The 25,328-nt window shown below is 30.7% G+C and overlaps 1 protein-coding gene across 1 annotated transcript; it reads left to right on the top strand.

The window, feature by feature from the left end:
- The first annotated feature begins 14,709 nt into the window (after nt 1-14,709).
- Nucleotides 14,710-23,416, top strand: LOC122271136 (NPC intracellular cholesterol transporter 2 homolog a-like). The gene is made up of 4 exons (XM_043051333.3): nt 14,710-14,927; nt 19,508-19,615; nt 21,055-21,257; nt 23,302-23,416. Exons 1-4 carry the CDS (start codon nt 14,840-14,842, stop codon nt 23,395-23,397), a joined length of 495 nt encoding a protein of 164 aa, XP_042907267.3. The 5' UTR covers nt 14,710-14,839; the 3' UTR covers nt 23,398-23,416.
- The last annotated feature ends 1,912 nt before the right edge of the window (nt 23,417-25,328 follow it).

The raw sequence follows: 25,328 nt of genomic DNA, 5'->3' as shown, positions 1-25,328 counted from the left end.
TTTACTTCTCCCCTCTATATTCTTTGGTTTAGGCTATGTTGGAGCAATGATCAGCTCAAAGAGAAGTAGCAGCTTTGACTAGAGATGAGTCAAAAGTAACGGATCAGTGACTATTCGCAGTGGTTGGTCCAGTTACTGTGACAACCTGCTCCAACCAAAATGCTGTCACAGGGAAAAAATAACTGCTATAGTCACTGTAACAAATTTCTTTGCTACTGTCACTGCGACAAATTTCACTGCTACTGTCATTGTGACAAATATCACAGCTACTTTCACTCTGAAATTTCACTGTGATAAACCTCATTGCTACTGTCGCTGCTCCAAAAATCACAATGAAAATGTTGTTTTTCACAGTTTGATTTCCTTTGACTGCCAGTCGCTTCTCCATACTTACTGCTTTCCTAGCAAAGCTTTGACATCCCAGAGACTTCTCCCTTACTGTACTTCTTCTCCCCTCTATATTCTTCGGTTTAGGCTATGTTGATGCAATGATCAGTTCAAAGAAAAGTAGCAGCTTTGACTAGAGATATGTCAAAAGTAACGGAGCAGTGAATGGCCCAGTCACTGTCACAATTGCTCAAGCCAAAAAGTTTTCACAAGGAAAAAATTTCTGCTACTGTCACTGTGACAAATTTCATTGCTACTGTCATTGTGACATATATCACAGCTACTTTCACTTTAAATTTCACTGTGATAAACTTCACTGCTACTGTCGCTGCTCCAAAAATCACAGTGAAAATGTTGCTTTTCACGGTTTGACTTCCATTGACTGCCAGTCGTTGCTCCATACCTTGCCACTGGAAGCATTTTCCTTGCTCTGCTGTGATAAATGCTGCTCTTATTTTTTGATTGAATATCATAACGGCTAATGGCGTCCATTTACTGTTTGAGTGTGAACGTACCGCTTGAATCTCTGTTTTGATTATTTTAATAATTTGTTAGGTTTTCCATAATTTGTGTTCCGATGAAATTGTTATATAATGAAGAATCTTTCAAATAATATTTTTACAATATTTTTTCTCGCATATATTTAAATATAGTTAAATTTTTATTTATCATAAAAATTTAAAGCAAAATATATTTTTTATTGATTTTTTCTTTAAATGAGACTAGATGTTTTATTATAAATATAAACTATACAGTATATATAAAAAAAAAAAAAGAAATCAGACTAAAATAAAAACAGATATATTAAGAAATCAGAAAACATGAACACATCAACAATAATTTACGTATGAAAAGTTTACGCAATATGCTCATATATTTTAAGGTTTTCTTTACTTATAATGTTAACTATAATTTGTCGTGCTTGAAAGAAAGTGTGCAGTGGTTATGAAGCTATCCTTGCACTCGGGAGTTCACTGGTACGAGTCATGCAGGTCACTTGTCTACAGTCGATTTTTTGCTTATAAATTTATTTCTATTAAAATTTTGCTTGGGTCTCAACATGTTGAAGCAAAATTTTGATAGAAATAAATTTTGCGTTGCTTTACTGCTATAAAAGCCTCAAATTTTAAAATCATTATTGAAGAAATAATACTGAGAATAAAATATTCGATAATCAAAATATTTTTTTGATGTTTTAAAATAACTAAAATAAATAGTTTTTTAAAAAATAAATTCCATTTTCAAGTTCCATATTATATTTAATATCAAATTAATATCTGATTAGATTTATTTCTTATACACCTTTTGAAACATAAAGTAATTTCGTTTTAAAACAATACTTTTTTTTGTTTTTAATTTCCATCCTCTCCTGTTTTGAGGATAGAAAGTTTAGGAATGAAATTAAAAATACAGTAAAGTGAAAAGTCTAAAATATGAATTCAGAGAAATTCTTAGAGCTCACAGAATGTCATAATGGCATTATGTCATAATGTCAATGAACTTTAGTACATTCGCCGATAATACTATAGAGTTCAATCTGTGCATCTTCTTGATTACTCATAGATTTTTAATCACACATCTATGAGTGCCTAACAAAAATATTGATTAATTGTAAACTACTGAAATAAGCTAGAATTATAATAGCATAAAACAGTTAAATTTTTTATATGCATTAATAAAATTAAAACAAAGTTTTTGTTTTTTCTCCTCTGAACAACAAAATTAGGAGAATTTTTTTTTTTCCTTAGTGGCCCCATCTGTTGGCTCCTACTATACTGAAGGTCCCCATGATTTATACCTAGGTGTACAAAAGTAATGCTCACCAGACCATAATAAAATAAATGCATAATTATGAAAACATCGAAATTTCTCCAACAAAATTTAAATAAACTTATGTTTTCATACCAAGCCTTCTTTTCTTTTATAAAAGGAAAAAAATATTCATAAAATATAGAAAAGCTAAGAAGAATTTCAATACGGTGATATTTATTTGTCTGACAAAATAGCTAAAAATGTACTTATGATTAAGCTTGCACTTTACTGTACATTTAATTAAGAAATCAATATTCTTTAAAACAATACATCGTATTAATGTCATCATTCATCGCTTTTGATACCAATAATGACTACTAAAATTAAGAGATAATATTTTTACTGTAACAACATTACGAAAACATAAGTAGCTCGAAGAATTAAAAGTTATAATTTATTATTTTATCTGAGATAAAATCTTTTCTTGCGTTATTTTAACATATTACAAGAATAGAAAAAGGTTTCATACTCGTTATTAAAAACCATACTACTATATACATACATATACATGGGTTTTTAAAAATCATTACTTAACATAAAAAGGACTACTAAGTATAACGATTGATTATTTTGATTTATCACATAAAATATTGATGATATCCATAACCTTGCTGAAAACTAATTATATCGTGTACTTTTAAAATGCATAATCAATAACTTTATATCAAATTTAATTAATTACAACGATTAAGCTAATTGATGGATGGGTTTTTAAAAATCATTACTTAACATAAAAAGGACTACTAAGTATAACGATTGATTATTTTGATTGATCACATAAAATATTGATGATATCCATAACTTTGCTGAAAACTAATTATATCGTGTACTTATAAAATGCATAATCAGTAACTTTATATCAAATTTAATTAATTACAACGATTAAGCTAATTGATTGATGGAAAATATCGATTAACCTTATATTGAAATAAACACAGTAGCCGAAGTCACAGAATACTAGCACTTTTTACCCTATTAAAATTAAAAATCTCAATTAAATTTTTTCCTTACCTTCCGCGCATAGTAAGTTGCACAGAAAGCTTTATTTATACTATACGGTTATAAAGCAATAAATAGTTTTTATAAATAAATATAAATGAAATTTGTAATAGTTTAATACTGGTAGTTATTTATCGATAGTGTAATATTATATTTGCGTGAGTGTTATTTCAAGGAAAATCTATAACTATCCTATTTTTGAGAGACTATTGTCTGTTTAGTTTATTCGATGAGAATAAAAGGAAAACAATAGCCTTTAGTGATGGTATAGAACTCACTACGATTGCCAAGTTAGAGAATTTCCTGGTATCTTTTTCCTTGGAAATGCCTGTAAAGGAGAGAATTCTAAAAATGTTAAGGATTTTCAAAAATATGATAACAATTTATCTATGTAGACTTCATCATAATTTTGAAAATTAAAATTTATTCACGTTGCTCTCTGTTTAACTTACGGTGGTGATTACCATACGTAAAATCTCCGTACTGCGTTTTAAGGAGAAAGTAGGGGTTACTATCTAACGTAAGTTCAGTGACTTAAGTTTCAAGGAAATGGAGACCGAGTGTATATAAAATGAATATCTACTATCAAAAGGATACTATGAAATATCGCAACTGTATTATAGCTGCGGCAATCAGAGTGAGTCCTACGAAATTTCTCTTAGAAATTGATCAGGGTATCAACCAACATAAACTCATCGAAGTCTTAATGAGCGCAGAATATAAGGCTGAGAGCAAGGTGCTTTTGCTTTCCTCAGTGAAATAGATATCCCACAATTACAAATTGATAATTTGTAAGCTACAAATCGTTTGCGGTCGCCCCCTTTTACATGGTGGACGCTAGAGGAAGGGGGTCTTGCCCTTTTGTGGAACTAAATCCCTTTATAGTCTCGCAGCTCACAACCTTCAGAGCTGTTACCAGAAGACGCTGTCCTACCCTCTGCGTTTAGTTTCCCCGCTACACTGAAATTGAAACAAAATGTAAAATCCTTAAAAACTTGTTTATTTTACATTTAAAAAAATAATTAACGATTTTGATTACTAACTATATTCACCAATGCAACAATAGAGCATAGCGAATACTCCTGAATTGAAGACTAGTTGACAAAAGACAATCGGACAACTTTTTCGGATTTTCCCGAAGATTTTATTTTCATATTTAAAGTGGTAGTAATTATATACTGTTTCTTATCATGGTTGTCAATTTTCCAAAGACATTATTCCAAGTGTCCTCGGGCCAGTGGCGTAGCGAGCTTAACTCGCGCCCGGGGCACAATATCCTTTTAGCGCCCCCCATTCGAAAACCATGCAATATTATATGTAAAATATACTAGCAATTTAATAAATAAATAAAGTAAAATAAATAAAGTCATAGATTCAAGCTAGGCTTTAAATTTGAGTCAAAAAATGTAGTTGAGAGAACAAGACTAGATTTTAAAATGTAGAATTAGTTCAAAAGATACCTATTATTTATTTTACATATTTATAAAGAAATATTTTAAAAACACGCAGTTTTAAAACAATTAAAAAGTAAATATTTATTACCTCTAAGGAGATACATATGTTTAATAATCATATGATTATAATACATTAATAAAACTAATTACTATGCCTAAATTTTCCGTGCTTTTGCTGCAGCAAATGTATCAATAATATAATATAAATTGATCATTTAAAATTTTTCTCTTTCCACACTTAAAAATGCTAGGTCACTTAGGCGATCTGTCAAAATTAATTTTAATTTGCTGAATGAACGTTCGCAGCTAGCAACTGATACTGAGATAGTCAGGAGTATTTGAAATGCCGCTCTCAGATTTGGAAAAACATCTTTTCCATTCGAGATTGATTATAAAAGTAAGAAATTCTAATGGAGTTTTAGGTTTAATTTCTTTTCTACTGCGGAGTAACATTTTGCTGTCACATATTTTGATAAAAAGTTCTATTACATTGAAATCTGTATTATAAAATTCACCCAGATTTTTAAAATTTTTTTCAAGGTCGTTTAATTTGTTGAAAAAGGTTGAAAGTTGTTTAATAAATTTTCAACGTCTAGTACAGGGATGGGCAAACTGCGGCCCGCGGACCAACTGTGGCCCTCTGGAAGATTTTATCCGGCCCGCGGATAGAATTTTTATTTGCCGATCAGTGGCAAATATAAACAATATACATCCATTTTATTGTCGACTATGTTTAAAACTATTTCTGTTTTTCCTTTTTCAACAAAGTACTGATGAAGTTTTTGCTTTCTCTATTTTTGTTCTACAAAACATAAATTGATGGAAATAGCTCAGACAGCTTCAATTGGTAAAATGTTGAAAGCAAAAGTTCTTTATAGAATAGCCGTAGATTGGCTCCAACTAGCGCTTGTCTCCCTCGAGGAGCTGACTCAGAGATGCCAACTTGCTCCGGACAGCAAATATATATTTTAAAGTGGTAGTTTATCAATTGTGATTCTTGGTTTAATAAATTCAATTTAGCAAATTTTTACCCACTTCTAATTCTAAATAATTCGTAGGCTTATATAATTCACCATTTTATGATACTTATGTCATGCTATGCCCTTTAAGAAAGTAGCAAAAGAAGTTAAATATTCGCAAAATTTACTTTGTAGTAATTTACCGCTTTTTTAATTATTTTGAACTGTCCGGAGCAGTTGGCATCTCTGCTGACTTATGGAATCTAATATAGTTAAATTGCACTTCCCATTTGGCAGACTGCGCATTTTACGCTCCAAAGAGAGGACAATCTAACAATCATCTGAAGGAGTCGTTTCTAAATATTCGAAAGTTTTACAAATCATTACCAAAAGCTAGTTTCCGAAATTTAATATTTCATGCTCAGAAAATCAGTGCATGTTTGCTTAATCTTATATATATGAGCAAGAGTTTTCAACTATGAACCTTAGAAAAAATCATTTCAGAAGTAGACTAACAGCAAAGCATTTAGCCTTGTTCCTTAAAATAAGCACATCTCACTTCCAACCTTAATGTAAGGAACTTTTAAAAATGAAATCGCAATATTCTTCATCTCACTAAATATTTAAATTAAAACTTGTATATCACCTTTTTTTCTGAAATTTTGAAGTTTTTACTTGGCCCACCAAACATTTTTTTTCTTGATTTTTGGCCCCTTGACCAAAAAAGTTTGCCCATCCCTGGTCTAGTAGAAATCCAAATTTGAAATTAAGGCACTTAATCGTGTAAATCGTGTACACATTTCCTGTTGGAGACGATCAAGAGTGCTTTTCATAACGCGAGAAATGTCACTTTCTGCGGAAAGACCACCATAGCCAATTCTCCAGGCACGTATTGTTGTATCCATATCCCATTTTTCACAAAGAGACTCTGCTTTTTCTATTGCCTCTTTACAGAGCTTGTCTGAAATTTCGGCTAGTTCAGTCGCTAATGATTCACGATCATGGAACACTTCTCTAAAATTCATTCTAGGATCCTGTAATCTGAGCTGCACACGATCAATCCTTAAGATTTCATACCAGAAATGAACTAAAGTTATAAAACTAAAGGTTAGTATATTTTGCAACAGAATTGTAGCTTCTCTTCTGTTGTCACTTGTAGTGGTAGTGTGCTCTGCTAATTTTTCTATTAGTTCTTTTATATTCTCTAACCCATAGATGATAACGATAACAGCTTGTATTCTGGCGCTCCATCGCGTTTCAGATGTGTGACCTGCCATCACGGCAGCATTATCGTAACATTGTGATCTGCAGTTTGTTAATGAAATTTCATCGTAATTTAATTTCTCTAAAATTGTATTTTCGATCGAAGCTGCATCTTTAGCATGTATTTCAATAAAACTCAAAAAAGATTCTTTGATGGAAACTTTTTTATGGATGAAATCAGCATCTACATACCTAGCGACTAGGGACATTTGTTCTCGATGAGAGATATCAGGAGTTGAATCAAACAAAAGTCCATAATATTTATTTCTTTTGATGTCGTTTATTAGTTGATTTCGAACTGTAGATGCCAGAAGATGAATGAATTCACTTTGAATCTGTGGTGACAAATATGAGAACAACAAATTTCTCTGTTTACAAATTTTTTCATACTCTATTCACTTAATAATAGAATCGTCGAGTAGATGTAGTAAGTAATCTTATTTGATTTATTACTTACCAAGAATGCCTTGAACGTGAAAGGTAGTAACATAGAGAAATATACAATATAATTTATGCTGACATTAAACTTATATATAACATTTAATAACATTTCATTTTTATTCTTAGCAGAGCGCAATGACAAGGACGTGAATTAAATATTGAAATATATTTAATATGAATATGAATTTAATATAATATTTAATATGAATTAAATATTATGAATAATATTTATGAATTAACATTTATTATATTACACTGGCACTAATTTAAAATATATTTTCCAGAGATCAATTATAACTAAAAAAATTATCCAGCAATTTTTTGTTTTGCGGACCATTTGGCGCCCCATTGTGAGTAGCGCCCGGGGCATGATGCCCCCCCTTGCCCACCCCTCACTACGCCACTGCCTCGGGCATTACCTCAGATGAAGAAGTCAACTGTCCGCTTCGCGGACAGGCACCTTGTTCACTACTCCAGTTCAAGTTCATGGTTGTCAACTTAAGTTTTCTCAAATACAGTGTACTTGTTTGCTTAAAATTGAAGTTTTAATTCCATTTTAATACCACTGGGAAAAACGATAATGGAAGGGATTAAAAGTTGACAGGTATGCACTTTTTTCTTTTTTAAGGGACTCTTCAAATGAATGTTCACCTAGTTCTTTCTGTTAGCATTCTTGAAAGAGCATTCCACAAATTTCTGTATTTTAAGAGTTTACTAGGAGGCTCCGCCCCCTGCTCGCTAACGCTCGCCAACCCCCGAGAATTGCTACGCAATCCTATGTGGTTCACGCCGTGAACCATGGCTCGCTGCGCTCGCTCGCCAATGAACACAATGCTCTAGTACAAAGACATAATATATTATCATCAAAGACCTAGTATTTTATCATTAAAGACATAGTATTTTATCATCAAAGACATAGTATTATACTTATTTGGAAGAATTCTACCAATGTTCTTATTGGCTTTTAAAAAAGTATATTAGCTATTTAGATTGTACATGGTGAAAAAATCTAATCATTAGCTAAATAAGAAGCATATTAGCAAAATAAATTATCAAATATTGCTTCACTAATATTCTGCATATTAAAGCGTGAAAATTCAATGCATAAATAAACGCGAAATATAAAAAAATTCAATGCATACAATACAAACACTTAAACGTTTTTTAGACGTTTAGGTAGCTCCCAGTAGAAAAGTATCAATTCAACAGCGGCCTTTTAAAGCATTCTCACTTCAATTAATTAATTAATTCCTAATTGAGTTTAAATTAAATATTGTCATGTTTTTAGTGCATGAATCTGAATTGAACAACCTGATAATGCTCACTCTGGTTATTGTTATCTGGTTGCTCACTACGTGCTCTTGCGCGCCGAATCCAATCAATTAAAAATGAAAACTGTTGCCAGCGCGAGAAAAGAAATATCATCGGTTTTATTGATACATACCTACATACGTACGTATTAGCGTTTTATATAATATAGATCATGTTTGCTAGTTTGTCAAAATCTGTCATTAAAATTTACTTTTGCAAATGTGTCACTTGCCTTTGTTCGCTTACCGAAAAAAGGATTTCAGTAGAAAATTGTCGCTACTTTTCTCTTCATCTGATTAATCTCATTAGATATAAATTTTTTATAGGAAGTACCTGGATATTCAGAATAGAATTGGGTTGTGTTTAAAACTGGATAAAAAATAACTTATATTTTAGAAATAAAGTAAATTTTAAAACTTTTCAAGTATTATTCCGTGTGCGTGTGAGAAGGAGAAAAAAACGCTAAAACAATTTTTAAATCCGTGATATTTAATTGCAGTTATCGTTTCTACTGATATTGTAATAGTAAGAAGTGTGCTGATGGCTACTTAAAATTTCCTAGTCCTAGTGTTTTGATTTTATTGGGCACCTGGGCCGCGAAGCGGCCCCTATCCCATTCATCTGGAATTTTATAACAGTTTTGGTTGAGCAATGATGTGAGCAGGCAATGGAGTTGCTTTTATGAATGTTTCAAGCTCTTTGCTTGAATAACTAAAAAGGAATCAAAAATAAATTGAGCAGCTTGCTCTAAACTGTGTTTGTTTGATTTTGGAGTTGTTCAGAATTGTATCAGCATGAGTAAACGTTATTTTCAGAAAAGTTGATGCTTAAAATTCACTGATGCTTAAGATTCACTGAAGTGGTAACGAAGGAGTAGTCAATTTAGTTATTATTGAAGCTATAGTTATTTCAAATTGGCAAAAAGTATTTCAAAAATTATAGTTAAAACTTTTATATATTTCTTTGAATTATTTATTTGGATTTTTTTATTTGTAGTGGCTGTCAAATACATCGTAAATCAATTTCGTTAAACCAAGGTAAAAAGAAAGTAAGGATTTCGCTCTCATTTTAAATGTAAAGGTGATCACTTCTAGAAAATAATTAAATTCTGCTGTCCCACTATTATGGTATTTTAAGTTTTATGGTATTAAGGCTATTATGGTATTAAGATTTTTATTCCCACTTTAATTTTATTCCAAGACGCTTTAAAGGTTTACTGGTTTTAAAATTTCGAAATATCGATTATTTTTTATTGCATATTTCGATACCATATAGTATGCAGTATATGTCAGCAAAACTATTTTGCCTGGATACTATTCGATATAGAAGAAAAATGTGATCATCGGACCTACCGTTCCACGGAGCTGTAGGCTCAAAGGCCGAACAAGAGACAACCAGGCCTACATTCAAAGGTCTACATTTTCATTCGCTATTTGGACATTTTCTAAAAAACACATCCATTCTGGCAATAATGTGGTCGATATTGCCTATTAATTGGCGATGACCTCTAGACCAGAAAGCCAACTTAATAAGATTATAACTAAATATTCTATTTAACCTATTTTTGAAAATTCATTATAATGCGAACAAAATATCAGTCAGCAGTGATGCAAAAAGCTGCGCTTTTAACAAATTATTGTTTAGAATGGTAAACAATCAGAAACATTTTAAAAGGTTATTCATAACAGATTTTGTATCAAGATCACTTGTGAATCATTTGCATTTAATCTTGACGAAAATAACTTAAAATCAAATTTACTGAATGATAAATATTAATACCTAAACTTTGCTACTACTAGAAGAAAAATTCTTGCAAAACGTATAAAGCTGGCTTCCGTGTATAAATAGCACGATTTTTTTACTTTAATTTTCTTTGACCGATACAGCGTCAAGAAATCCATTTGATCAATAGCAAAAGCACACAGACAATCTTTTTTGCTTAACAAAAGATGATTCTGTGAAAAAGATTTCTGTTTTTTCCGTTTTCTAAAATGAGTGTGCAACGCTGCATCAGCGAAAACGAAACAAAGAAAATATACGAAAATCCTAACATAATGAATCAATGGATGGTGTTTTCTACACTAGGGAACGCTGCAAGCTCGGTACCGCCTAAATTTCCGGGTTACTGTTTCCGTTGTATTTTAAAGCCATTTGGCATCGTTGTGCTTTGAGATTCTTGCGAACAATGTATTTGATTACTTATTACTTGTGTTTACAATGCTAACAATACTTGTGTTTGCAATGCTGAAAGTGTTAACACTAACGTAAGATGGTGCACAGCTTGCAACAAGAACAAACAGTAATAAACTTTTGGAAATAGGCAAAATCAAGACTGCCAAAAAAGCGAGTAATTCAAAATCTAGCAACCATGTCACCTTTTTTAATAATAAATAACAAAATAACTAAAGCAAATTCTCACTCCAAACTCCCCGGAATTACATAATAATATTAATATCTTATGAAATACGGCAGATTTGAGCTCAGAAATTATCTAATTTATTTCTTTTATTGAAAACAAAATTATCCGTTTGAAAACATCGCCTATCAGAATAACATGTAGTAAGCAGCTGCAAACTTTTTACCGGAAATAGAGTAGGTGCCGAGCTCGAGATTGTTATTGTTTACATTTCTACTGAAAACACCATCCATACACAAGAAAAATATAAAAATTTTCCTCGGCGGCTAGAGCCAAAACCTGTCCTGAACAATGACCCTCCTGAACAATGACCATTGAGATAGTTATACCTCGTTGCCATAGTCACCGTCAAAGGTCCAGACCAATGGCTAGGGGAGTTCTTACTTCAGATAAACTATACATCTGAGATGTTCTGACTCGAATGTCATGGACAGGTAGTCCTTTCTATATCACTTGGTATATCTGGACTCTGTAAATTATTATAGAATCTAGGAAATTTTTAAGAAACATAATTCGAAGAAATTATAGTTTGTTAAGGGTTTCTTTGCAATTGTTCGTGTTAAATTTCATCTTTCAACGTAAAGCAATGGAATTAATTCTATCGAAAAATAAATCCATGACATCGAATTAAATTATGTATTTAAATTTCATGTTATTTTAATAAAAACAGGTAACAATAAAGATATAAGTATTAAACACGCAATATTGCACGTACCTTTATGTTAAAATACTTTTATCGAATTTCATTTCATTTTAAAATGTATATGTTAATGAAGTATGGAATTTTAAACAGAACCTTATTTTATTCATCTAACTTCCTGTCTCGCAAACATTTTAACCAATTTTTAAAAAAGACGAACGTCTCTACTCATTTTTATAAAAGAAGAAAAAAAAAGGGGGAGGCGTTTGTCTGAAGTCCTCTGAATATACTCCACTGTCCTAGAGATCAAGGAGTTTCTCTTCTAGAATACTGCATTATTATTACATATAGGAAATTTTTAAATTAAAAATAATTTGAAAGAATACAAAAGTGCAAGTCATATTTCTATATGACCGGCATTTTGTACATCCCGATTGTATTATTATTATATTTTGGAAATTTTTAAAATAAAAAATAATTTGAAGGAACCCAAAAGTGCAAGTCATATTTCTATATGACCGGCATTTTGTACATCCCGATTGTATTATTGTGTTTCGGAACTTTTCAAATAAAAATAATCGGAAAGAAATTTTAAGTTTCTAATGGTACAGTTTTTTAAGACTTTCGTCTTCTATGAAAAAAATTTGTTAAATCTATCGAAGAAAAAGCTATAACATTGAACACTACTTTATTTTAATAGAAACAGGTAAGTATAAACAATAAAAATATGAGTATCTAGTAGTTAAAATAATATCGCACCTAATTCTATATAAAAATAATTATACAGAATTTTATTTCATTCTAAAGCTCACTATTGTTAGCAAAGGTAGGTAGAATAAAAGTTGTTAGCAGGTAAGAGAAATATAAAAAACAAAAAAATTCAATATTATCTATTATAAAATTGTATTTTAATAAGATGATCTATAGTAAAACGCTATAAACATTTGTGTTTTAATTTCAGCGTGTACCAACCAGAGATTTAAAAAAAAAAGAAGAAAAAAACAAAACTATTTTAAGATAAAACAAAAAAATTTGATAAGATTAATTTAAAAATATAATGAGAAAATTTAAATTTTTGAGATATTCAAACTTTTTTCATTAATTGCCAAATACAATTAACGAAATTAAGCAAAAGATATATGAAAATTTTCCACGTATGCGCAGTATAAAAGAACTACTTTAATTATTCCACTTTCGCAGTTTTGAACAGAAGCTTTATAATTATATGAACAAAAGCTTTATAATTGACTTTATATTGCGATAAAAATTTTGTTTAATTTTATTGAATATTTTTAAAGTTACAGTAAAAAAAAAAAGAAACGTTACATTGAAAAATTAGTTTTTATAAAAATGTTCATATTTCTATATTAAAGCAGCCTTGAGAATTCTATATTTAAACAGGCTATGTGAGAATTGAACCAAATTTGTACCATCAACATAAGGAACTTTGTGTTTTGTTTTTTCGCAATTCAACACAAATAATTAATCAATATATTCAGGTGAATTTTCCGGTTAGGCATAACCATGGGTTTTTAATAATTTCCGGCTTTATGATTATTTTTTTACTTAACTTAATATACTAATTTACCAATATTATACGAAATTTTCCATTCCATTTTTAAATTTCCCATTATCTGAATCCTAATATGCGAACTCAAAAACTGTAATTTCCGTTTTGAAGTCAATAATTCTATATTAGAGCAACGTACAATTGTTATTCAATAGTATTATAACACAATAATCTACATTGTTATTCTATTCTAACGAAACTTATGTAAATTTTTCTTCAATTGTATTGTATAACTATTGTATGCAGTGTTATTAAGTTTAAATGCCCAATAATGATACTGATATTTATTCCATTGTTTAGTACACATTGTTATTTAGTTACATTGTACAAACAAAAGTATACATTACTCAAATGTATCTTAACTAACAGTATACATTGATTTTTAAATGTTTTGTGTAACAATTGTATTCATTATTGTAAAAGAAACATAAAATTGTTAAAAATGAAGCTTATCCTTCTTTCACATTAAGGTTTACAGTTAAAATATTTTATACATTGTTAACCGATTGTAATGTGCAATATTTGTTCATTTCTTATTTGATTGTACTGTATAACTTTTCTATGCAGTGTTAATAAGTTTAATTATGTTACAATGGTATTGATATTTATTTATTTGCTTTATACACTTTGTAATTTAATTGGATTGTGCAAAGAAATGTATACCTAGTTCAAATGTGTCTTAACCAACTGTAACATTGATTTTTAAATGTTTTGTGTAACAATTGTATTCATTATTGTAAAAGAAATATAAGATTGTTAAAAATATAGCTTATCCTTCTTTCACATTAAGGTTTACTGTTGAAATATTTTATACATTGTTAACCGATTGTAATGTACAATATTTGTTCATTTCTTATTTGATTGTACTGTATAACTATTCTATGCAGTGTTAATAAGTTTAATTACGTAACAATGGTATTGATATTTATTCATTTGCTTTGTACACTATGTAATTTAATTGGATTGTACAAAGAAATGTATACATTATTCAAATGTATCTTAACCAACTGTAACATTGATTTTTAAATGTTTTGGGCCACAATTGTATTCGATATTGTAAAAGAAGCATGAAAATTGTTAAAAAAGTGGCCTTCTTATACATTAAAGTTTACAGTTAAATAATTTTATACATTATTAACCTGTTGTACAATAATTGTTAATTTTTTATTTGATTGTATTGTGCAACACTTGTATACATTCTCGCACAGTTGCATGCATTTTTATCCAAAAAATTTAATGCGTCAAATTGTGTGGCATTAAAATCTTCTATTAAATAATTATCCAATTTTTTTTTTCAATAAAAAGAGGATCACTCTTAGAAGACAACCGATTGATTCGTAAATGTCACCTAGAATCACATTTTTACGAAAGACATAAATCAAACAATATGAAACGGTTCATAATAAATAAAATAAAATAAAATGGCCATTTAACGGCCTCTATCCTATTTTCGGACAATGGCTTTAATAAAAACCTTTTTTTATGACGATACAATGGAGATTCAGCGGAAAAATATATATTGACCACCATGCATTCAGTCGCTCAACTCTTAACTGGTAGGGAGAGAAATTTATATTAGGAAGGGAAATGGCCAATAATTTTGTTCTTTTGGTTTATTATTTTGCTGTTGTGCATTGGGTCTTTGCTGGACGAATCGAATACCAAGACTGTGAAGGTAATTGATTCATGTTATGTTTTGGTATGATCTCGAATCATCGATAATAATGTCTTAACTTTTGTAAATATATTAACAGAAATAAAAGCTAAAAACTTTGTCTTTGAAAATTGAAATTTTTTAATTTTTATTTAAAACAATACAATTGTTTACTATTTTTCAGTATTTAATTGATTTTTTTTAATCGTAATTAGGAGGCAAGACGAGATTAAAATCGTTTTCAGCGTGCTTAACTTCTCATGTAACTAAAACTTAGAATGTTCTTTATGATTATTTTCTTTCGTGTTTTTTTAATTTTAAATGATGTACAGTGAGCATACAAAACAATATATAATAATTGAATAACTTTTGAGCTAGTGTGTGAACTTTACGTACTAAGAATCAGTCTTAATGATTTGAAGGATGACCTCAAATATGCTAATTAATTAGTGAAGATGATATTTTAAGTTCCGAAATAACACTGGTGTAATTTCAAGTTCCTAACTTTTATAGTTATTATGCATCAAAACAAAAGATAACGCAAAAAAGAAGAAAAAAATATATATATATATAGCACAATAAAAACAAAGAGAAAAAATGAAGAAAATTAATAAGTTTTATTAACTGCGCATAAGCTGCAAATATATAGAACGCATAAAATAAGTTAAAATACTGAGAAAATATGGAAAAAATAATGACAAGAAAAGAAAATTATTAAAAATATTTTTCAAAATTATTTTTAAAAAAAAATATAATTTTTGATATCTTAAAAAAAAAAAAAAAAAAAAAAAAAAATTAAATCCGGTAAACGAAACAAAGAAAAGATCTCTTCATCAGCCCACATCCTTTTTGCGGATATGATCGTGGAATGAAAATTTAGGATTTTTAAAATTAGGAAAATTTAGGAGTTAAAGCGAACAACTAATGAAAAATAAAAATTTATAAGTTGAGTTAGTTTTATGAATTTAGTAAATTAAGTGAGCATACTGCTTTATATCTTAGCTTTTATGACGCAGTGATATCATTCCTCAACAAAAAAAATTTATCAGATTCGTTTTGTTTTTTTGCTTGTTTTTCCTTTTCTTAACTTATATTGGTTTCATAGATCTTAAGAATTTACATTTGAATAAAAGACTTCAAACTGTAAAAAAAAATTCTGTGCATTTTTTATTTAATAAGCAGCATTGAAATGAATTTAGAAATCAAATTATAAAGTATATAAAATGATACGTAAGTTCATCAAAATTAAGGAAACATTTATATACAAACTTTATGTAAACAATCTGTCTTTTGGAAACAAATGTCTTTGAATGAAGATTTTGCGTGGCAAAATTCTTAGTATAATTTACAGAGCAATGACATTTTTTGTTTGTCTTTGAATGAAGCGCGATATTTTAACAATCACGTTATGTTAATAATATAAGTGATAATATTTAGTTCTAAAATTAATTGCGATGCTATTTTTAAATTAAAATAAGAACCCAAGTAGCACCTAATTTTAGATAACATTATCTTGCACAACTTTCTGATAAGTAAAAAGATACAAAACGTCGCTGTTTTCTCTGCATCATATAGCATTAGTTTCTGTACAAACTAATATTATCTAGAGTCCGCCTTAACATTATTTTACAATGGTTTTGAATCTATATAATATTAGATTTTGTACTTTTAAAATTCTCTTGCGTTGCATTTAATTTTTGGAGTAAGCAAGGGGGAGAGTAGATTTGTATGGTAGTCGACTAATTCGGCGATATAATTTTATTTAATTTCCTGAATTGTTGTGAAACAGTAAAACATGGAACAATAGTTTTATAATGTCATTCCAAGCTAAACTGCTGTTTGTAGAAAATGCAACACCATGAAAGAATCATCAGAATCAAATGAAATTTAATGCAGAAACGACTTGTACTGATACAAATAAATGATGAAATTTTCAAAACAAAAGAAACAAATTAAGCGTCCGAAATCAGTATTTGGTGCAGCCACCACGCGCTGCAATAAGTGCTGCTATACGACGTGGCATGGAGTCAAACAGATGTTGAATATCTGCTTGAGGAAGAGAATTCCATATCGCTTGTATGCGCAACCAAAGTTCGTCTTTGGAAACTGCAGGACGCGGATCACGAGTGAGACGCCGACCAACCATATCCCACACGTGCTCAATAGGCGACATATCCGGCGAATAAGCAGGCCAAGGAAGAAGTTGCATGCGTTGTGCTGAACAGAAGTCTCTAACAGTCCGCGCAACATGTGGGCGTGCATTATCCTGCTGAAAGATAGCTCCAGGGATGCCTTGAAGGAAAGGAACGACTTCGGGCTGTAGCACTTCACGGACGTATCTGTTGCTATTGAGATTACCCTCAATTCGTATCAAATTGGATCGTCCATGATACGAAATCGCACCCCAGACCATAACTCCGGGTGTTCGACCACTATGTCGTTCAATAATACACTCAGGAAGGCAGCGTTGACCGGCATAACGTCTAACACGAACACGGCCATCATGGGTCCACAAATTGAAGCGTGATTCATCTGAAAAGACAACTTGGTGCCAATCAGCTCGCCAGTCTCTGTGCTCAAGAGCCCACTGCCGACGCAGCCGTCGATGATCCGCCGTGAGGGGAATCCTGTATAATGGCACCCTTGCACGCAATCCACGGCGCAGCAGACGACGACGAATTGACGAAGCCGACAATTGTACACCTGTAGCAGTAGACCAATGTGCTGCCAGCTGCCTGGAGGAAGCTGTGCGATCATTCACCGCCATGCGGAGCAGGTGTCGATCATCGCGCTCTGACGTCACCTTCTGTCGTCCAGTGCCTGTTTTTCGAGTTGTTCGGTGCTCGTCGGTCCACTGCTTCCAAACTCGCATCACTGTGGAACTGTTCCGCTGCATACGAGCTGCTATTGCGCGATAGGAAAATCCTCCTTCTCGAAGGCCGATTATCCTCCCTCGTTCAAACTCCGTAAGTTGCTTGAATTTCTTATTCTTCCGTCGTGGAGGCATACTCAGGTCTCACTAAACGTTTGCCACTAACAAATAATCATAGACTATTTTCAACGTCCCGCTACAGCACTTTATTTATACGCTTTCAGCATCAATTCAGAGGGCGCTGCGCGCGCCACGCACACGCGATGGCTCTGAAACTTTATTAATTTGCATAATATCCTATAATTGACATTTGCTGCGAATTTCATTTGATTCTGATGATTCCTTCATGGTGTTGCATTTTCTACAAACAGCAGTTTATATTTATTTAGCAATATAGAAATACTAAATAAAATTATATTACCGAATTCTGTCACCATTCTTTTTCCTCCCTCTTATCCAAAAGTATATTTTGCGTCCAGTTGATTTTTTAGACTGAATATTTGAAATTTAATTACAAAATAATACTTGAGTTGCTAAACTTTTATGGATATTTTTTCCTGTTCTTTATACAATGAGTTTATTGATAAATTGTGTATCATTAATCATTTCCAAGTGAGTATTTTTAACTTAAAATGTATTCCGAAATTATTACTCCTTTTTTTAGAAATGAACCAATTTAATCAATCTGGACAATTTTATTAACTCTTGTCACCTCTTATTTTACTCTATATAGTATCTATATTTTACTCTATTTTACTCTTACTATCTACATTTATAATTTCCCAAATATCATACATTATTCATATTTTAAAATTATATAATAAAAACAGTACAATATAATTGTAAAGTTATATATATACCTTTGAATTGAGTGGAAATTTCATCTTATTAATATTAACTTAAAATATTAAGTGAAGCTTTAATTGAAATTGAAATTTTTGTTTGATAGTTTGAATAAAATTGGCTACAGCTTTTGAATTTTTTATCAGTGTCTTCATTCCCAGTTTAACCGAGTCATTCAAATATTATGCAATAATTTAAACCAAACGATTGCTTAATTCATTCACTCACTCGTGCTAAAGGTCTGGTTTCTTAGGACAAGCGCCTTATCTGGGCGTCAGCGGGACGCCAACGAAATACTGGTTTGTTAGCTCAAGGCCTGGTTTCTTAGAACTAGCGCCTTATCTGGGCGTCAGCGGAAAGTTGACGTAGAGCTAACGCCAAAAAAATACTTTTTTGTTAGATCAGCGTGAGCAGTCGGTTCAACGCAGACATTATCTCTCATTGCGCATGCGTTAATAACGTAAACAAATATTTATTTTGAATTTGTATTGATTTTGTTATTGTCGACCAGTGTTTTAGAGAACAAATAATGACTTTGTCCAAGAAAAAACATATTATAGCTGAGCTAAATGAAGAGAGCTATGTTTAATGAAGAAGCTATGTTTAATGTCAAAATCAAAGTCTTGGCTGATTTCAATGTACTGTTGGATGTTGTCCGCCATTGCTTCTGTGGTTAACGTCACGTTGTAATCCAAATGCAGTTGAGTTGGACGTCAATTGTAGTTCAAGATGAGCGTTCGATGACGTATACTATCAAACTCACAAATGGACCAATCAAAGGTTAGCACTGATTTCCAGCTGACGGCGTCCTGTCCTAAGAAACCAGGCCTTAACGCGTTGCTGAAAATTTTATTTATTTATTAATTTTTATTACAATTTCTTACAGGGATTACAAATAGCTCGAGCAATGTTACCCTAGAAATGTCTGATTGTCCTAGTGGTAGCAACTGTACTTTGGTGAAAGGTTACACATATTACATGACCACAAAATTTAGTAAGTATATCCCTTTACCTGGAGTTGAAAACGTTTTTATTAATCCCGAAAACACCTGGGAAGCATTTTTTTTCTAATGTTCGAGTATTGTAAAGCCTTATATGTTCTTAATATAAACTTATACAATCTTATACGTTCTTTATAAACTGGCGCATTCAAACAAACAAAAATAAATAAATAAAAAAAAAATTTGTTTTAAGGGAAATCAGTATAACCTTCAAAGCAAAAATTATTTAAGATTTGAAATTCCCATACGCGAAGTAGGTAAGATCAAATACTGGCTTAAATGCAACAAAGAAATAATTTAAATAACTCATTCTTTGATTACTGCATCAATTTTATTTTATTTTATAACCGTCGTTGAACAGCCGACCCAATTTCATGGGTTTACGACTACTAATGTTCAACTCCGTTGCCTTGTAATTTTGAACCCAATCCAGAAGACAAGGGAAATACTGGTTCGAGTATTAGGAGAAATTTGCCTTCGTGGAGGACTTTTTGATGTAGCTAACACGCATCTGCGTTACATGGAGAGGAAGACCACGAGAACCTCCCACGGCTAGCCTAACGGCAAGGGGACTCTAACCCATGATCCGTCTACCACTGAGGATATTTCACGTCATCACTGTGGGTGGTGTAAGCCGGATGCGGAAATCGTAACGACTGGGATTCGAACCCGGTTCGCCGCATTGGAAGGCGAACGCTCCATCCCCTGAGCCTTCGCGGCTCTACTACATCGATTCAATTTAAAAAAAACACTTCGGCTTAGTGAGGAACAGCCGATATGAATTGAAATAATGAAGTACCGACTCGGCTCTCGGTGGAATAACTTAAATTGCTTTGCGGATAAGTTGTCAACTTCCAGTTAATTAAAAAAAAAGTTTTACAACTTGTGAAAGAAATGGGTTGGCTGCAGGTGGCATAGAGCAGAACTCATAACCTATAACAACACTTTGCATGCTTTCCCCATTAATGTGTGGATAGTCATAGGAGAAGGAAGTACGTTAGTTAATTACTTAATTTTCAAACAGATTAATTTTTTTAAAAATTAGGATTCTTCATGGAACTCAAAACTGTGCTAAACATAGTTCTTAAATAAAGCATAGTGGAAATTTCTAAAGACATTTTTGACAGTTAAATTCAAAAAATATTATGTCGGGGAAAATTTTTTTAGAACATTTCCTTTCAATAAACTGAGTAGAGTAGTCGTGGTAACAAGGCTATAATGTTCAGTGGAGGTTGGATGTTGTGAAGATTTATTTTCATAGTAATATGTATATTTATTTATTTTCTTAACAATATGCATGTTTTTTTTCGAAGTAATATGCATATTTCTTTTCATAGTAAAAAATATGGTTCTTTTCATAGCAATATGAATGTTTCTTCTCATGACAATATGAATTGTTCTTTTAACAGTAATATGGATATTTCTTTTAAAGCTTTACAAGAAAATGTAAAGAACATGCTTGTTCGAGTTTCGGGTGTGATGGGTCGCGTTAGGATGCCATACACGAAGGACAAGCCTGTGTGCTCGGAAGTGACCACAGAGGACGGAGAAAACTGTGACCCACAAATCGGATTTCAAAAAGGAAAGTCATATTCACACGTCTTGAATCTTCCCGTCCGAAACATCTTTCCCGAAGTAAGTGCTCTGAAGTAGTAGATGCTTTTTATAAATTCTTGATTTGGCGAAAACAAGACTTCTTCAAACCTATGAATTAAATTTATCCATTATTACACCCAGCATTAACAACTAAGCAAATATATATATATATATATATATATATATATATATATATATATATATATATATATATATATATATATATATATATATATATATATATATATATATATATATATATATATATATATATATATATATATATATATATATATATATATAAACTTTAACCAGGTTCGGAACCTCACGAAATGGCAATCAAGAATTCGAATTTGCAATTTTAACTTCATGATTCGAATAATTTAAAAATTAAAATAAAACTAATAAAATATATTGTTTACCTGTTAACTATTTATCTCTAATTTAGCGGCGTTTTTATTTCTAAATTTTTTATTTTATTCTGTTCACTGAGATATTTGAAACCAAAAATTTTGTCCATCGGCGGTCAGCAATAGGGCGGTATATTTCTTCTACGGGGAGATGGATAAAGGATAATTTGGTAACAATTTTCACCAAGGAAATGTCTAACCTTGCTTGAAGTAGACATTTTTTTTAGAATTCGAACACAAAACAATTATCAATTATTTTTTTTTATAGTTAATTTAAATGCCCAAATATTGAGCTAAAAATTGTTATCTTAGAAGGGAGTTAAAATTTCCTCTGTACCCGGGTCCCGGGAAAAAGGCCATATTTGTATCAGGTACCCAACTTTATTTGATAAGTGAAGTGAAAGTATAATGTTTTTTATTTGATTTCCAAAAGGTAGAATAGTAGAAATCGTATAAATCTCGGTGCGCTGCCACGAAGCGACATTAACCGATTCGTCGGTGGTAACAAATCGATCATGAGGAGGAATGGAGATGGGAGGAAGAGGGAGTGCTCAGCACAAAATAATCGAGAGGGGGTTCGTGTGACATGAACAATCATGAAATGAAGAGTGGCATGGGGTATAATTAAACGACAATATAATAATCAATATAAAATAAATGGTGTAGATAATGATAATATTAAGGAAGGTCTGGGTTAAATATAAAATTTATACGTATTTATAACGCACAATACTCAACGCAAATTTAATAGAAAATAAGATAAAAATAAAATAGATATATACAATAGGAAAATAATTAATGGGAGAAAATTATGGCATGAGCTCTGTTACAGTGGTGACCCAGGATTCCAGGTTGAATAACCACACTAGTTTTAATCATACTGTATATTTTTTGGGGACGACACCAGTAGGATTATTTAACATCTAACTCTTTTGGTTTAACAGGAAGATTTCATTTTCATATTCAAAGTGGTAGTGAAACTCTTGTATTCCATGAAACGTTTTGAATTGTAATGATAATTGAAGCTTTCAGTGTTAAAAAGAAGTATATTACAAATCTGAAGTTTCAAGCAGAAAAAAAAAACGTGAATTCTGGAAAGATTGTTTTAATTGCTTCCAAATTCGATTGTCTTCTTGAGGTAGTCTAGAAAATTACTCGGTATTTGAAATCGGTGATTGATATTCCAAAACCAACAAGAAGCAATATTTTCGTAAAAGTGTTACATAGCCCCTTAAAAAAGATGAATTAATGTTTAACTTAATGTTTAATTCGCAAATGTTTAACTGAATTTGGAACAGTTCGCATCTCCGTACTTTTCACCATGCTTCGTTTCTAATCGATGAAACTTCGGGTCTTGAATCAAATGCTTTAAATGATTACATATTTTCATTTACAAATTAGAGCGTAATTCGAGCAACTGTAAGCCGAAATTAATTATTCTCTAAAGATTAAATAGTATATTTTTTCTGGTTTACAACACATTTTTCTGCATAAAAAATTGTCTCACTTAAACTGATTAGTATAAAAAATCGCAACGGCAAAAAAAATTAAGTAGTTTATAAAATTAAAATTCAGCACTAAAAACTTATTTTTATTTATTATTTAGTTAATTATTACTTTTTAATGCATAACCTAATTTTTTATGAATAATCTTAGAAGTTGTTTTTCTTTAGATATCTATGAGAATTAGAACAGAGTATTTCGACAGTTCCAGATTAACAGACAACAGCATTAAACTTTGCTTTGAAGTTCCCATCAAGATAAAGTAATATTTTATAGTCATTCTTTTCAATTGCTTGTTTTTATTTTCCATGAAATTCCTATCAGTTTAAAGTAATGTTTCAGCAATATTCCTAACTGCTTGTTTTTTTTTCTTCTTCTTTTATTTGCTATAAAGTTCCCATCAGGATAAACTAACATTTTCATCATTCTTTTCAACTGCTTGTTCATTATTTGCCGTGAAATCCCTATCAGGATGAATAAATATTTTAGTCTTTTTTTTTCTTCCTAAAAAGCTTCTTTTTAATTTCTAAGATCTCATCAGGACAAAGTAATATATCAGGATTCTTTTTAAACTGCTTGTTTTTTTATGTGCTATGAAGTTCCTATCAGGATTGATTTTGTCATTCTTTTCAACTGCTTGTTTTTTACTTACTGTGAAGTTCCCATCAGGGTAACTAAATATTTTAGTAGTTTTTTAGCAGTTTGTTTTTAATTTTCTAAGTAGCTCCTATCAGGATAAAGTAATATTTTAGTCATTCTTTTCAACTGCTTTTTTTTATTTGCTTTGAAGATCCTACTAGGATATATAAATATTTTAATTTTTTTTTTCAAGAGCATCTCTTTAATTGCTATGAAGTTCCTGTCAGGACAAAGTAATATTTCAGCATTTTTATTTAAATGCTAGTTTTTAATGTGCTATGAAGTTCCCATCAGGATTAAGTAGTATTTTAGTCATTATTTTCAATTGCTTGTTTTTTATTTGCAATGAAGTTGAGATAAAATAAATATTTTAGCAGCGATTTTCTTTTAAATGCTCGTTTTTATTTCTATGAAGTTCCCATTAGAATTAAGTAATATTTCAGTCATTCTTTAAAATTGCTTGTTCTCCATTTTCAATGAAGTTCATATCAGAATAAAACAACACAAAATTCTTTTCATTCTTTTTTAACTGTTTACTTTTTAAACGTGAGTGAACCATGCAGTCGTTTTAAACGAAAGCTTTATTTGGATATTTATAACCAGTGCTCCATCCCTCCCCCCGCACTTTGCAAAAGAGATGGGTCTAGTATGGATATGGGTGCATAGAATATTTCTGCAATTAGCAATCAAAATTTCTCTGCAAATTTTGGCAGAATGGCGAAACTTTGGCACACTTTTATGCGGGTGCAATTGATTTACAAAACACGTGATAGTTTTTAAAAATTCGATTTTCGTCATTTTAAATTTACATTTGTTAAAATGATGTCGAAAACTGTATACCTTACAGTTTAAACGTTTTTCGACTATTATTTAATAAAATAAAAATAAAAAATATTTCCCAAAAATTATTTTTTTGCATGAAATTATATTTGGATAAAAAAATTTTAGAATTCTGTGCACAAAAATGTTTCAATTCGCTTTAAAAGTTTTTGAGATATGGCGAAATACCCAAAATATAAAATTAGCATCAAGAGTTCTAATCTTCGGACCTCCTGTCCAAACTATTTGGACCATGTTCCCCAGATTTTGACCACGGCCTTTGTTTTAAGGATTAGAAGTCATAATCCATCTAAAAAGGTAAAATATTCGGTGAAAGTACGTTTATTGTGTTTGATTTCGAAACTTAAAGTAGCGCCTGTTTTAACTGAACTTTTACTTTTCAGTCAATTAAAAAGTAAATAAAAATAAAAAATATATAAAAACTCCTTTTTTTTTCTTCAAAATTGTGCAACTGGAAATTTAGAGTTTTATGCAAAAAGGAAACATCTTATCAAAAATTAAAATTAAAAAAAGAGCTACAAATGTAAAGCAATACATTTACAGTTATATGTAAATATTAACCATTTTTTTCATTAAAATATTTTAAATTCAAGATTTAATGTATCTTTGTATAAACTGGTGTTATATTGAATTTAGTCTTGTATTTATTTATTTTTTTTTTTTCATTTTCCAGGAAACAAACAGAAGTCTAAATAAATGGAAATGCATGAAAAATAAA

The sequence above is a fragment of the Parasteatoda tepidariorum genome, chromosome 5 (genome assembly GCF_982258835.1).
Source record: "Parasteatoda tepidariorum strain Cologne lab strain chromosome 5, Ptep-v5.0, whole genome shotgun sequence".
Classification (NCBI taxonomy): domain Eukaryota; kingdom Metazoa; phylum Arthropoda; class Arachnida; order Araneae; family Theridiidae; genus Parasteatoda; species Parasteatoda tepidariorum.
The sequence above is the reverse complement of the archived record's forward strand: the minus strand, read 5'-3'. Positions and strand labels throughout refer to the sequence as shown.

Coding starts and splice junctions, on each gene's coding strand:
- LOC122271136 (XM_043051333.3), top strand. CDS start 14,840: ATGGCCAATAATTTTGTTCTTTTGGTTTATTATTTTGCTGTTGTGCAT. Junction 14,928..19,507: donor CGAATACCAAGACTGTGAAG/GTAATTGATTCA, acceptor AATTTCTTACAG/GGATTACAAATAGCTCGAGC. Junction 21,258..23,301: donor TCCGAAACATCTTTCCCGAA/GTAAGTGCTCTG, acceptor GTTTTTCTTTAG/ATATCTATGAGAATTAGAAC.